The sequence below is a fragment of the Somniosus microcephalus genome, chromosome 2 (assembly GCF_052327205.1).
Source record: "Somniosus microcephalus isolate GS21.2 chromosome 2, FLI_Smic_1.0, whole genome shotgun sequence".
In the NCBI taxonomy this organism is placed as follows: Eukaryota; Metazoa; Chordata; class Chondrichthyes; order Squaliformes; family Somniosidae; genus Somniosus; species Somniosus microcephalus.
The window spans coordinates 298,805,134-298,820,938 of NC_140988.1; the positions used below are offsets into that span (position 1 = coordinate 298,805,134).

General features: G+C 43.5%; 1 protein-coding gene across 3 annotated transcripts in view; it reads right to left on the reverse strand.

Moving 5' to 3' along the window:
- Positions 1-15,805, reverse strand: part of unm_sa41569 (un-named sa41569) — a 240,318-nt gene that overhangs the window by 31,730 nt on the left and 192,783 nt on the right. For all 3 annotated transcript variants that reach the window (XM_085973470.1, XM_085973465.1, XM_085973479.1), the window contains exons 17-21: positions 9,535-9,591; positions 6,357-6,476; positions 4,579-4,664; positions 3,804-3,851; positions 1,756-1,803 (exon numbers count right to left, since the gene is read on the reverse strand). In XM_085973470.1, coding sequence (XP_085829596.1) covers positions 1,756-1,803; positions 3,804-3,851; positions 4,579-4,664; positions 6,357-6,476; positions 9,535-9,591 — 359 coding nt within the window. The remainder of the gene's footprint in view (positions 1-1,755; positions 1,804-3,803; positions 3,852-4,578; positions 4,665-6,356; positions 6,477-9,534; positions 9,592-15,805) is intronic.

Here is a 15,805-nt window from a genome sequence, read left to right on the forward strand (position 1 = left end):
GCCAAACTCGTGCATAAACAAATGCCCACTTAGGCAAAGCACTGAAAGGCGACCAGTGCCCATGGAATTGTACCTAAGCAAGAATTCAATGACTTCAGGAATGGAAGTAAAGGGAATTAGAATTCCACAGCACAGGAGGTGCCATTCAGCCCATCTTGCATATGTCCGCTCTCAAAGCTGGCCATTTAGTTTGATGCCTCTACTATTTCACCATATCCTTTTAAATTTTCTCTCAAATATTTATCCACTTCCCTTTCAAAAGCTACTATGAATTCTGCGTCCATCAATGCTCCAGGTAGAGCATTTCATATCCTAACAGCCCCCTGCTTTAAAATAAATGATCCTAACCTGTCCCTTTGTTCTTTTGGCGAGGCTGTTAAATTTACATCTTCGAGTTGCCAGCTCACTGACCAGCAGAAATAGTGGGAGGAATTTTAACCCTCAAAAATGGGTGGGTTTGGTTTGAGTGGGAAGTTAAAAAGCCAAAAATCTGAAACAGGAACTGAACCCGCCTCGAACCCACCCACTTCCTGTTTTAACGGAGGCGGGACAAGGGGCGGATGGCCAATTCGTTTACAGGAGGCGGGTTGGTCATTGAAGTGTCTTATTGAGGTTGCGTGCCTTCATTTTAACATTGATTCTATTTTTAAACACGGGTGGCCAGGTTTCCCAAGCCTCGGAAAACACGGCAGGTGAGGTGAAAAGAGGCGAGAAGGGCTGGATCCATAAGGTAAGTGCCTTTACTGCACTGCTTGTGGACCAGGAGGAGCAGGAGTGTATCCTCCAGGCCCAACAAGCTACCCAGTAAACCACCACCCCCCCCCCCCCAATCATACCATCCCCCCGACCACCATCTGCCCCCCCCATCCCACCAAGTGCACCCCCTGCAATCTCTCCCACCCCCCACTAGACCTACCCGCTCTCACCCTAGCTCGGCTGTGGCCTTGTGCTAGAAGATTTCCCGGCTGGAAGGCAGCCAACCTGTGGGTGGGAAACCTACAGAATTGTTTTTTTTTTTATTTTTATTTTTTTTTATAAAACATCCTGCATTGCTCGGGAAACTCATACTTCTGGGATTCCCGCCCTCAAACCAAATCCTCCCCCCCGCCCCCCCCGAGCTAATATCCAGCCCAGTATTTCCTTATTTACTTTATCAATATCTCTGTAACCTCAAAATTCAGAGGTTGAGAGGGATGAGACCAAATAGGTGTTTAAACATAAGGATAAGAATCTTAAATTTAAATGTTGGGAGAATTGGAGCAGCAAAAAAAACAGTAGAATTTTGGTTGAGCTGAAATCTATGGAGCGTGGAGGATGGAAGAGCATTTGAATAGTTGAGTCTGGGAGATGACAAAGGCATGATGAGGGTCAAGAACCGATTCTAAATGAAAGCTATGAAGAAACTGAATGCTGAAAATTGGAAAACTGTAGCGCAGGAAATGACTCGGCATCGGACAAAGCACAGGTTAAAAGTTTCAGGTGGAACATTTGATCAGGATGGATGTAGGGATCCCAGCTCAAATGCTAACCTATATTTCTCTTTCAGAAGATAACTGATCTGTTGTGCATTTCCAAACCCTTCTGTAGATCAGCAGGTCATCATATTTCCAGCTCAACTGAAATTTGAAAAAAAACTAAAACATTCCTTACACCGGTCTGCTGTAGAATTAATGGGAAGAGTGCAATTTGTGCAAATTTCAAGTTTGTGCCCCCTTTACTCTCAGCAATACTACCTCTGGATTTATTCTAACTCACCCAGGCTTCCAGTCCTCCAGGTCTGTAGTTTGAAGAATAGCTAGGCAACTGTGAGGAAGAGGGGAAAATCAATCTCAAAATAAAAAGATAGACTTGCATTAGAACATCTCAAAAGAAACATCTTAAAGCACTTCGTATACAATTAGTTACTTTGAAGTCACTGTTATGTGAACAAACACAGCAGCTGTCATGGCCTTGTCAGCGACGCCCACATCCCAGGAGCAAATAAAAAAAACATAAGCAAGTTCCCACAAACAACGAGAAGAACCAATTAATCGGTTTGAAGGAATAAATGGCAGGAGAACACCCTGATCTTAAACTAAAGGCCACATCTGCCATCTGCCTGTTCAGATAGCGATTAAGCATCGCATTTGAAGGCCAGTACCTTCAATAATGCAGCACTCCCTCAGCACTGCGCTGAAGTACCAGCCTATGCTATATGCTCAGTTCCTAGAATGGAGCTTGAGCCCACAACCTGCCAACTCAGGTGAGAGTGCTACCAACTGAGCCTAGTTGACACTTGACAATACCTTACAATATGCAAGGCTTGAAATTAAGGCTCGACAGGGAGGATGTTTCCCCTGGCTGGGGAGTCTAGAACTAGGGGTCACAGTCTCAGAATAAGGGGTCGGCCATTTAGGACTGAGATGAGGAGAAATTTCTTCACTCAGAGGGTGGTGAATCTTTGGAATTCTCTACCCCAGAGGGCTGTGGAGGCTCAGTCGTTGAGTATATTCAAGACAGAGATCGATAGATTTTTGAATATTAAGGGAATGGCGGAGCAGGCTCAAAGGGCCAAATGGCCTACTCCTGCTCCTATTTCTTGTTATGTTCTTAGGAGATTGTTTCATGCTCGAGATTTTACTTTTTTTGTTAATATTCTCCCCATCTCCTATACCAATATCAATTCTTGCTGGGGTATGATTGCACATGCAATTTCTGGTGCTTTGTTCAAGTGGCCTTTCTTTATGTGCAAGTGTTGGGAGTCTATTTGACTGCAAAGACATCAGTCATCCATGGCAGATAGGACATGTGCATATTTTCTAGCAGGGATTACTGGATAGCAACCAGGAATGTAAAGTCGGTCTGATTTTTTTCCCTCCTTAGCTAATTGTAGCAACCCTACGGCTACTTAGTTCAGTTCACTGATCTCACAACTGAATCTGGGCCCTTTCAGTTTATACGCTTCAGTTACATATAATTTAACCAAATGAGGCTGCAGGCAGCTCTTTAAAATAAAAAAAAACGAAGTAAATTCCTCTTACGAAGGGAAACGTTCCAAAAAAATCTTGTTCTTGCAAGTAGTTTCCCCATTTAAAATGATGGGTGGACAGGTTCCCATGGGGCTTGCCCCACTCCTCCACTGCAACTTTGGTGGAAGCTCCATTTACATGGGTAAACGGGGTTTCCACCAAACTTTGCCGAAGTAACGGTGGTGGAGGGAGAGGATCCCCAAGGAAATTCACCCCCATAGTCTTATCCAAAAAGATTAACAAGTGAGTAAGGTAATCCTACAGATTCCATTCAACTGCAGTAAACTGCATAAGAGTACTGAGGATATATACCTCCTATGTCATACAGGTGAAAACTGACAGTAGGGCAAGGGAAGATGCATCTTGCAGAGGGCTAAAGTATTCAGTAATACATCAGCTTCAGAATGACTTCTGCTGCACCAGCTCACATGTTTGTCTTCAACCATAGTTTACATATATTATTATATATTCAGGCAGAGACAGCACAAGCAATGGATTAAAATATCAATCTCCTGTATCTTACTTTTTTCAATATTACTTTATCTTTGTTAGTATAATATTGATTGCTCACCCCAACTAAAATCAAATTCAATATGATTTTCTAGTGAATCTTTCAAATCTTATTTTTCAGTTTCACCATTAATGACTCTTAAGGAGTGAAATTCCTCTATGGGGCTATATTAACAAAGTTAGCAACTATTTAAAGAGAGGAATTTTACCCCCAAATGTTCAAAAGGCATATACATTTAAACACTAAACACTTTCATTTTGATTGTGATTTTGTTTTCATTTTACCTTTGTTTAGTAAATGATATATTGGGTGTAATAAGCAGTATTCCATATCTGTAAAAAAAAAATTACGGATCAATAGCACGCATCACTCTACATACAATGAGCTTTCTCACACCTCACCAGATGTCTGATCTCAATATATAGCTTTCAAATTAAAAAGTTACAATTAATCTCAAAAGCATGTTTCTATCCAGAATATTAACGTTAGACAAATCACAGAAAGCACTGTTTGATCCTTTTCCGAGGTCAGTTCATTGTAATGTTTTCACGTTATGGTTTGGTTCCTGAGTTTAGTATATTACAATGGTTGTCCTAATCTAAAATTCTGTTGTCTGAATCCTATACTAATTCCCACTTGCCCACCATCTCGGTCTTCACCGACCTTCATCATCCCATTCTGCGTTAATCTTCAATAACTCCTCCTCCCCAAACACACTGAATTCAAAATCCTCATTTCTCAAGCCTTCTATGGCCTCACCCCACCCTACATCTGCAACCTCCTCCAGCCCTAGGGCCCAGCCCATGCCCTTCAGCCTTCCAATCCTAGCCTCTTGTGCACCTGCTCCGCTCCACCATCAGCTGCCTCAGCCTTACTCTCCATTTCTCTAAATCCCTCTGCTTTTCTACTTCTCTCCCTGTCTACTAAACCTTCCTCAAAACCCTTCTCTTGACCATGCTTTTGATCATTTCTTCTAACTTTTCTACCACTGTTTGACATTTTTTTCTCTTCTCAAAAGCACCTCAAGATGTTTATCACATTAAATGGAAGCTGTTGTACCTTTCTACAAATTCCTCAAAGAATGGTCTCCATGAATATCCATCTTTACGAATCCGGATAGTTTCCAATAATCCATTGTATCGCAGCTAGAACAAATTGGAACCAATGCAACACATGAGACACAAAAACAATTACCAGTGTAAAATTATTACATTAAAACCAAAAAGGCTACATCAACTTTATTATACAGTCCATTTTCAATCTAGCAAATAAAATGAGATGCCACCCATGTGTTCTGTAAGAATAAGCAGTTAATATACTCGTATTTTGCTATTTTTCCAGAATTGTCTCCAATTGACCATTTCAAAATATTCTTCTAAAACAATGGGGAGATATTAAGGCTGGGAATTAGACAGAAAACTGCACTGCAATATTACAGTTGTATTATGACTGTGTAAGTGGGAATACGATTTTCTTTAGGATTTTTATTATTTCCAAATTCTGTGGTCAAGCAAGTGTTAAGTAATTCATAACTAGTAACAAAGTAGTACTTTCATAATGATTTAAAATTTCTTCTTGCTATGTGAACAAATCTAAAACATGAAATTGGAGACCAATTGCGTTCAGCTGCTCGAGCCTGTTCCACCAATCAGAAAATGGCTGATCTGTACCTCAACTACATTTACCCATCTTTGTTCCATGTCCCTTAAGCTAACAAAAACTGCATTTTGGCTGTGTTCAATCAGTTTAAGTGCAAGACGGTTAACTTTGTTCTGTTCTGGTACACAATCCAGGTTTTACTGAATTTACCGCCCCCCCCCCCCCCCAAACCGTGTAAAGCCCCCTCCCAGCATAGCAATATTTAACATTAGTGGCAGCTGACAGTTTTACTCACAACTTGCATTTATATAGCACCTTTAACGTAGTAAAACATCCCAAGGCACTTCACAGGAGTGTTATTGAACAAAATTTAACACCAAGCTACATAAAAAGAGATATTAGGACAGATGACCAAAAGCTTGGTCAAAGCGGAGGAGAGAGAGGTAGAGAGGTTTAAGGAAGGAATTCCAGAGCATAGGGCCCAGGCAACTGAGGGCAAGGCCACCAATGGTGGAGCGATTAAAATCGGGGATGCATAAGAAGCCAGAATTGGAGGAGCGCAGAAATCTAGGAGGGCTTTAGGCTGGAGGAGGTTACAGAAATAATGAGGGGCGAGGCCATGGAGGCATTTGAAAGCAAGGATGAGAATTTTAAAATCGAGGCGCTGCCAGTATTCTGATGACTCAACAGCTGAGCTTCACTGCTGCTAAGAGTGGACCTTTGCCAGCAATACAAGTCAACTGCAGGTAGCAACATCAACACTGCCACTTTATAATGTCGTCAGTGGCACATGGGTTATGGTGGCCCAGCAGCACCAACATTGTCACTTAGGGGGCAGCAAACCAGAGATTTGTCTTCAATGTCATCTTTCATCATTAGAAAAAAAAATGGTAGATCTTTGCTTGATCATTAGATTGAAAAAAAAATTAAAGCCCAGAATTCTGTTTGCAGTATTCCAGTGAACCTAATAATTTCTGAATTAAATGCATTCCTAAAGCATTTAAATTAGATGAACATTTCAAATTATATTGCCTTAAATCAACACAACTATCTAAAGCAAAATCTTAACCATTTAAGATTTGTAGAGTAGATTTTCATGGTACCAGTATCAGTTTGGAGTAATCAATCAGTTCTGGTACAACCTATCCCAGCTACGCATCACCACCACAATGAGTAACCTGATCTTAACTTTCCATTTATAGCTATGAATGGCTTACATGCAAGGTTGAAAGACTCACCTGATCCATGAAAATTTTGCTGTCCAGCTGATCAGGCAATTTATTAATGTTTGGTTTGATACAACGAATGAAATGTGGGTTTGCTGTAAACATCTTCTCCATCAGCACTGCTAAAGAATGCTTGAAAATAAAGACGGACAAAATGTTCATGCCAGTTTTGCATTTCAAGAAAATGTTGGGTTTAAACATCCTACTTGGTTTTCTACTCAAAACATACCTTGCTATGCTACACAGTACCATGAAGCAGGCAGAACTCTCAACTTTATTAAAAGGAAAGAAAATCTAAGTAGTTACTGAGTATTTGCTACAAAGGAAAATCTTAGTTAATAGAACTTGAACCCAATCTAAAATCCAAACTATGATGAAGTACAAGTTCAGCAGGATCACCCCATATTACTAACTGTACCATCTTCTTTCTCACCTCCATTCAGCAGTGAGAGATGACAGTATTTTCTACCTTCAAAGTGCTATTAGACCTGGTAAAGTAAAACTGCTCAATACTCTTGAATGATATGAAAATATTCAACAAATTTAAAGTTGGCCCTTACACTGCCAGCAGGCCATGGAGATTGTTATCTCCCCAATCCAACTAGTTTTACTGGTTCCCAGCTCATGTGCCAAGAACAGTGAATACGGACATTAGTGCACATGCACCAATGTTAGTCATTTTGCTCATGCGTGACATTGCTGCACAGCTATTTCTTGCACATATGACCAAATTAATCCAGTCATCATATAACTGCTGTGCGTGCACAGGTGAGAATCAACAGCCATTTCATCCAGCTGTCCATAAACGTGCCTGCTTATCATCTTGCTGCTGGTTTTCCATAATAGTTTTAAAAATTGTTTTTCTTGCCTTCAACTGCTTGTCGTTCTTTCACGACTAGCACTTAACTACTAACTTTCTCAAAAATCACTATTATTACAGTGATAAAGCCATGGAAATCAGGAATGGTTTTTTTTCTGTAATTTTTAATCAGACTACACTGATGGTAATAAAGCTACGTAAACATCAGGAAAATCTTTAGTACTGCATTATCATGTAGTGTTATGGATTATATCACTGCAGGTGGTATCCTAGTTGATTCTTCTTTTAAGTTATAAATATAGTACTGTGAGAGAGAGAGAGAGGGAGGGAGAAGGAAGGAGGGGAGAGAACTCCATCCCCCCACTATGTGGAACGTCTAATCCGGGTGTCACATTCAATCTGGTGTAAGTTTATCATAACCTGTATTTGATTTCTTGGTTGAAGATTGCTTGAACTGCATTGCTGTAACTCCATTTTGGGGCATTTAACAACTGTTCAGTAACTTTCATGTGTCAACTTTTAAAATAGGTTCAAAGTGAAAACAAACAACAACTTGCACTTTTGTAGCATCTTTTACATGTAAGCAACAAACAAGAAGCAGCCTGCCAGTGGTTTTAAAAGTTAATGTTATTTCAAACACAGACTTGGATTGGCATCCTTTCACAGTGCTTTTATTTGGCCTTTGAGTCCCACTTTAATTACCAGCTATATGTATGCAAAATGGGATTGAAGAACTTCTAGGCTATGATTTAAAATTTTAAAAATTGAAGATTCATCAATTGTAACAGTTTAAATAGAATATCTACAAAATTTTAATTTCATACCGATCAGCAATAACTAATAATGTCTGCAAATACGTTTCCCCATAGATAGCAAATTATCACTTTGTATTAATAAATGTGATGCATACACAAAGAAAAAAAGAGAGACAAATAGGTCGGAATTTTCCCCAGGTAGGCAGGTTGGGGTGGGGGGGCCTCCAAGGCCGGTGGGAAACCTGGGAGGCCGGGTTGCCCGCAGGCCCTGCCGACTTTAATGGCTGGCTGCAAGCGGGTAGGCCTCTGAAGCGAGGGGCCGGTATGGGGAAGGGATCGCGGGAGGAGGATTGGCAAGGGTCGGGAGGGGGTGAGAGAGAGCGCATCAGCCAGTGATCCGTTGGGGGGTGGGGGAGGGGAAGAGAGGGGACTGTGGCCGGCCTCATAGCCATCGTTTTTTGGGGTGGGTGGCAGGGAGGCCTGGGAAGGTGATCAGAGGCCTCGCGGGGGTGGGTATGGTCGGGACCCTGGATCCAGGAGGTAGGTATAAAGCCACTTACCTCCTGGATGCAGCAGTTCCCGTCTGTTTAACTGCCGGGTTTCACGAGTTATGTGAAACCCGTCCCCCCATCACAAAATGGAGGGGAGGAAAGAGGCTTCCAGCCTCATTACAATATTTAAATTGAGGTACCGCCCTCTGGGAGCAGGTTGGTCACTCGCTCTCCATCCTGTCTCCAGTAAAACCGAAAGTGGGTGGGTTGAAGGCGGGAATCCCATTTTTAACACTTTAACTGCCCCCATGCTCCAAACCCACGAAAATTTCGGCCATAGAGGTGCATGCGCACACACACCCCGAACGAAGAAAATGGGCCTGAAAACCCACTATTCACTTTCACTGCCATAACCTTGGTGAAGCAGGAGTTGTGAGCTGCCGGCGAGCCAAGTGCCTGACCTTGCTGGAGTTCTCAGAGTCATAGATGGTCTGTTCTGTAACTAAATTATAGTAAAGTGGCCACATTATAAGTTGTTTTGAGTATTTAAAAAGATACCTCAAAACTGTGGCCTCTTCAAAATGAACCAGTTTGATTGAGAGACCACAATTAGTGACTAGCCACATTATTGGTCAACCACACTCTGCATTGCACATTTCACTGAAATGTGATGGAGACTTCACTGAGGCAGTGACTTTCCCATGCTCAATGGAAAGTCTCACTTCAAGACGACCGACAAACAAGGCTTATCTTTTAATTACTGCAAAAGTCCATTGTGTAAGTAGCACCTTCAACTAACTTGGGTTGCAATGTGTACAACATTGACATTGACCATTTTACCTATGCTAATTGGCAACTGCAATTACCTTTTAGGTCAATGTAATCAATATTCTGGGATTTTTACAGGCTTAGAATGATGTATGCTGATCAAAAGAAGTTTGTACCAAAAAGAGAAGAAAAACACTCTACAAGCTTAGCTTGACGTTTCCTGTGGACCAATGTGCAATAAGATCAGTATCCTGATCTGCTTCCTCTCAATGATTAAGGGTTTAAAAAATTATAAAACTTACTTTTGGTAACCTTGGTAGCCAATACAGTAAATAGAATTAAACATTGATACATACTCTAAACTGTGCTCCAACAGACTGCTTCCTGGTGCTGTTAAAGTTGTCTTCTGTTCTCTGTGCCAAATAGAAAAACAAAGCAAGCATAGAATCATAGAATGATTACAGCACAAAAGGAGGTCATTCGGCCCATCGAGCCTGTGCCGGCTCTCTGCAAGAGCAATTCAGCTAGTCTCACTCCCCTGCCCTTTCCCCGTAGCCCTGCAATTTTTTTTTGCTTCAGCTACTTATCCAACTCCCTTTTGAAAGCCACGATTGAATCTGCCTCTACCACTCTTTCGGGCAGTGCATTCCAAATCCTAACCACTCGCTGCATAAAAAAACATATAGGCCCAAATCAGAACTTCCGAAAATTTTGAATTTGTTGTTTCAGTGCAGCACAATTACTACTATAACGATATTTATTGATCCAAACAGGGAAAGCAACAGCAAGGGTATTTCCTAGATTGAATATTATTTGTGAGCAGTTACCAGAAATTAGAGTAATGCAGAAAATGTTAGCTTGGCTTCACTTTTACATTGCTGGAACACATTAAAAGGGAAGATTTTCTGCTTGGATTCGCCAATACACCAGACAGCACAAATTGTGAATTCCACATTTTCAGCCCAAGATTTTCTGTCCTGTACTATTAATGGATAGAAAATCACAGGCTGGGGTGTGCCATTTCCCAGTGTGTACCAGGGGCATTGAAGTGGAAAGTATCACTTTATTTTACTCCAGCAGGTTAAATAAATTAGAGAATATCAACCAAAGGTAATAGTTATTCTACACAATTAATGCATAGTACTACATATAGGTACGGTATTTTGGGTTACCAACTTTCCGGGATTGTCCTGGGCCTAGAAATTCAGTGCCCTTAGCACCGATTTTGCGGCGCTAGAGGGCCTAGCGCTGCAATTGGCGCCGGTTCCTAAATTGCCTGGGGCCCTTCCGCGGCGGTAGACCGGTAGCGCTGCGCCGGCACCGATGACGTCATCGGTGTGCGCAGCGTCCCGGTTGCCGTGGTAACCCGGCCCCAAGCCGAAATTCAGTTGCGGCCGCCTCGCCAGTGGCAGCCGCAACTAAGACTCCGGCAAACGAGTGTTGCCGGAGTCTGCGCCGGCGCTTTAAGGAGGCGCGGCGGCCGGCCGCTTTCCCGCCGGCCGCCTGCCCGCAGCTCCCTCCCCGGACTTCTTTCCCCCCCCCGCCCCCCCGGAACAGATGCAAGCCCGGCACTTGTCCGAGGTGCCGGGCTCATTTTTGAAGAGATTTGCGCGGGCCGCGGCCGGGTGCAGGCAGCTCCTCCTTAACGGAAGGAGGAGGCCTGCACTTCCCGAGCCTGCCGCACCGCAGCGGGCGCCGCAGCGCCGGAATAGCACCACAATGCGGCGCGTTGCGCCAGTTTTCAGGCGCTAAAACCCTTCAGTAGCGCCGGCAGCCATTTGGGCGCGGCGCTACTGAATTTTTGGCGCGCGCAAAGGGACTTAGCGCCGGTGCTAAAGCCCTGGCGCAGCGCAAACTCAATTTCTAGGCCCTGGTGTTTCCAGGAATTAAAGATTAATCTCCAGGAGACTACTGTGAGCAACTTGGGAGAAAAATTATAGGGGAATTAAAATAATGGTGTTTTCCTCCCCCCGCCATTTTCTTTGAACACTTTCGTTCATTAGTTATAAAAATATTAGAGATGCAAAAATACTGCTCATCATTCAATCAAATAATAATAGTCGTTCACTTTCCAATTGGCGTAGGAATTGCACATCTCCAATTGGTGAGGATGGATGTGTTGGGCGGGCAATGGTGGAAATGTGGAGGCGGGTTGCTGGAGGCGACACGTCATGCGATGAAATCTCCAGAGTTGGCAATCCTAATTGTTATGGTACTGGATTAGTAACCCAGAGGTCACGAGTTCAAATTCCACCATGGCGAGTCATGATATTGAGAAAATGACCCTGAAAGTTGCCGGCTATACAAACACAACTGGTTTACTACTGTCCTCTGGAAGGGAACGGGCCACTCCTACCTGGTCTGGCATACGTGTGACTTCAGTCCCACACTATGTGGTTGACTTATACATTATCTTGCTCGTGTTTCCCACATCCCAAGATCATTGACAAATGTTAAAATTACAAATTAAACTGAGAGATACCAAAGCTCTTAAAATATCTCTAAATATTAAGCAGGAACTCTTATGAGCTGGTTTTTTTATATCCTTGTGAAGGAATTGTGACCTTGCGTATTAAATTTTACTTGCATATTTATTTTCACAAATATGCAACACTGAAGCAAATAGTAGAAGTGTTCTGGGAAATGACTGAAACAAAGAGAAAACATTGTATATGTGGATTTAAAAAATATATCTAACTGAACTCAAAATATTACATTCAGTGCTTTATTTTTTTAACCAGCTGTATTTTGAAATATCTGCCCTTTTCTTACACTTAGCTGCTTATCAGCGCTTAAATAATTTCTCTACTTCCTGTAGCAACTTAGCAGCGTCCTCTCAAATAACCACCCCGACTTTTTCTTTCAGTCTTACGGTTATCGCATCTCAGTAGTGCAAGTGTAGCTTTTGGTTTCACAGTCTTCCGGTTAGCCTTTTATCATTACCATTTCTCATTCTCTCGATTTTTCCTGCAAAGAATTTTCCCCTCTCCCCAACCTCACCACCAATACAGAGTGCAAAGAGTTGATGGATTTCTTTGTTGCCAAGATCGCGATCATTCTTGCCTCTACCGCTACCTCCACTTTCTTTTTCCCTATTGCTCTTGGTGTCCTCAGAGTTGCCAACGCATCTTACTTCCAACCCCTCCCCCCACACTCTGCAATTCTTCCCCATCTTACCCGGCCCTCTCCAATCTCACCCCGCTATCTCAAGCCCCTCCCCTCTTAACTCCTGACCACTAAACTACCCCTTCTGGCCTCCACATTTGCAAACATTGGGAATGGCTCTGCTCAGGCACTGTTCCTCTCTCATTCAGAACTGCCATCATCATCGTCTCCTCAAAAAGCCTACACCGGCTTTGTCCTTTTTCCTCCAACTAATGCCCCATCTTTAACCACCCCAAGGTCCTTGAAAATGTAATTGCCATCAAACTCTGTGCTCATCTCTTCTAAAACTAACTGTTTGAACCCTTTCAGTCCAGATTCCACCTTGCTCACAGCACCAAGGCTGCCCAGGCCAAATTCATGCATTAGATCCTCTGCGATGGTGACCATAACCATGGTGCATTATCCCTTCTTGACCCTGCCACAGAATTTGACATGGTCAACCAGACCATCCTCCTTAATCTCCTTTCCAGTCTGTGGGACTGCCCTCACGTGGTTCTACTCCTACCTGTCCAAACGCAACCAGCATATCTCCAGCAATGTTTTGCTTTGTGCCCTTGTACAATCACTTCTAGAGTACCCCAGGATCTATCCTTGGGCTCCTCTTCCCCTATATGCTGATCCTCAGTGACATATGCTAATGACACCTAGCTCTGACCCACAACCACCTCTGTGCTTTCAGTCTGCCTGTCTGAGATAAAGTCTGGACAAATTAAAATTTCCTCCAACCAAGCATCAGGAAGACTTACGCCATTGTTTCTGACCCCCACCATAAACTCTGCCCCCTTGCCACCATCACCACCCCCTCTCTCCCACCCCCCAGCTCAGGATGAAGGAGATTGTTTAAAACCTTGGCATCCTGTCTGACCCACATACTGAGCTTCAAAGCCCACATCCTATCCATTCAGGAGACCATTTACTTTCACTTCTGTGACATCACCCCGCTTTGTCTTCTACCTCACCCGTACTGCCACTGCAACACTTATCCAGGATTTTGTAACCTCTAGATTCAATTTTTCCAATGTTCTTCTTTCTTCCTTCCTTGCCTTTGCAAACTCCAACTTGTTCAAAACTCACCTGCCTGTATCCTATCATGTCTTGCCTGAAGTCCTGCTCATCCATTACTCCTTTCCTCACTGGCGCCATGTTCCCCAAAGCACGGAATTTAAAATCCTCATTTTCAAATCCATCCATGGTCGTACCCCCAGCCTAACTCTGTAATCTCCTTCATCCTTACCCTCCTGCACTCTTTGGTCACAAGTCTGGCCTTTAGTGCCTTCATCCCATTCCTCACCCTAACATTGGCAGCAGAGCCTTCGCCCGACAGCCTTAATCTCTGGAATTCCCTTCCTAAACCTCTGCACCTCTCCACATGTCTCGCCGCCTTAGGGCACATATTTCCAACCAAACTTTGTCACTCCCAAATCTAGCACTATGGTTTCTTGTTTACTCCTTTCTCTATTTATCTATTTTTTCCTTCTCCCCCTCTAAAGGGCCTTAGGAAGTTTTATACATTAAAAGTACTGTATAAATATTCCTACATTACAACAGTGACTACGCTTCAACAATACTTCATTGGCTGTAAAGCGCTTTGGGACGTCTTGAGGTCGTGAAAGACGCTATATAAATGCAAGCTGTTGTATTTTTCACACTTTCCATCACAGATTGGCTTTAGGTCTCATTATTGATCAGACTTTTATGACTTTTTCCATATTACTTTCTATGTGCCCTTATTGCCTCCATGTTTTGTTCTTGTGATTCCTTTTGTTCCAGTTTTAATACTGCAGTAATGCATGTAACACAAGTAGAGAGCTGCTATCAGCACTGTCCTTAATTGCATCTCCAAACCTATACAACTAGTTTTTCCTCCTCCTTTCCACATGGCACACATCCAAAACAGACAAAAACAAATTGGAACGCTACAATTCAATTTGGGACTAAATACTTTTAAAGTTACAAATATGGTTGGAATGGTTGTGATTTGTGCTACACTACAGAACAAACGGGAAACTGTTCAACCGCCGTTGCCTCCAGTCCAGATCCAAGGTCGTCCCATCCTCTGTCGTCGAATTACAGTAAGCAGACGACGCTTGCGTCTGCGCTCACTTGGATGTCAAACTCCAAACCATCGTCAACACCTTCACCGAAGCATACGAGAGCATAGGCCTTACACTAAACATCCGTAAGACAAAGGTCCTCTACCAACCTGCCCCCGCCACACAGTACTGCCCCCGATTATCAAAATCCATGACAAGGCCTTGGATAACGTGGACCACTTTCCATACCTCGGAAGCCTACTGTCAACAAGGGCAGACGTCGATGACGAAGTCCAACACCACCTTCAGTGTGCCAGTGCAGCCTTCGGTCGTCTGAGGAAGAGAGTGTTTGAAGACCAGGACCTCAAACCCGGCACTAAGCTCATGGTCTACAGAGCAGCAGTGATACCTGCCCTGTTGTATGCCTCAGAGACATGGACCATGTACAGCAGGCACCTCAAAGCACTGGAGAGGTACCACCAATGCTGCCTCCACAAGATCCTGCAAATCCATTGGCAGGATAGGCGCACCAACGTCAGTGTTCTCGCTCAGGCCAACATCCCCAGCATCGAAGCTTTGACCACGCTCGATCAGCTCCGATGGACGGGTCACATCGTCCACATGCCCGATATGAGAATCCCAAAACAAGCGCTCTGCTCGGAGCTCCGACACGGCAAGAGAGCCCCAGGTGGGCAGAGGAAACGCTTCAAGGACACCCTCAAAGCCTCCTTGAAAAAGTGCAACATCCCCACTGACACTTGGGAATCCCTGGCCCAATACCTCACAAAGTGGAGGAGAAGCATCCGGGATGGCACTGAATACCTCGAGTCTCTTCGCCGGGAGCAAGTGGAAGCCAAGCGCAAACAGCGCAAGGAGCGCACGTCAACCCACCCATCCGCCCCTTCAACCGCCGTCTGCCCACCAGTGACAGAGACTGTAGGTCCCGCATTGGACTCATCAGTCACCCGAGAACTCATTTTTAATGTGGAAGCAAGTCATCCTCGGTTCCGAGGGACTGCCTAAGAGAGAAGAGAAGAGACTAAATGAATGCTGAGATAATCCAGCTGTTTGGAGACAATTCCAAAATAGATACCCTGACACTGTTATGGAGAAATCAATGTATTAAAAATCTATTGTAAGAAAAAAAGATTGATTTCTAGACACTGCTAAGACAAAGACATAGCAACATTTTGTCACTTAATTACTGCAGATCTCAGCTTTAAGAGAAACAGCACTACAGTTAGAAGTATAAACAAACCACCTACTTCAGGCAGCATAATCCACTTGCAGGTCTGACGAAGGGTCCTCGACCTGAAACGTTAACTCTGTTTCTCCCTCTACAGATGCTGCCTGACCTGCTGAGTATTTCCAGCATTTTCTGTTTTTATTAGCGTAACCCACTTGCCTTGGAACTGAAGATTAGGTGGCT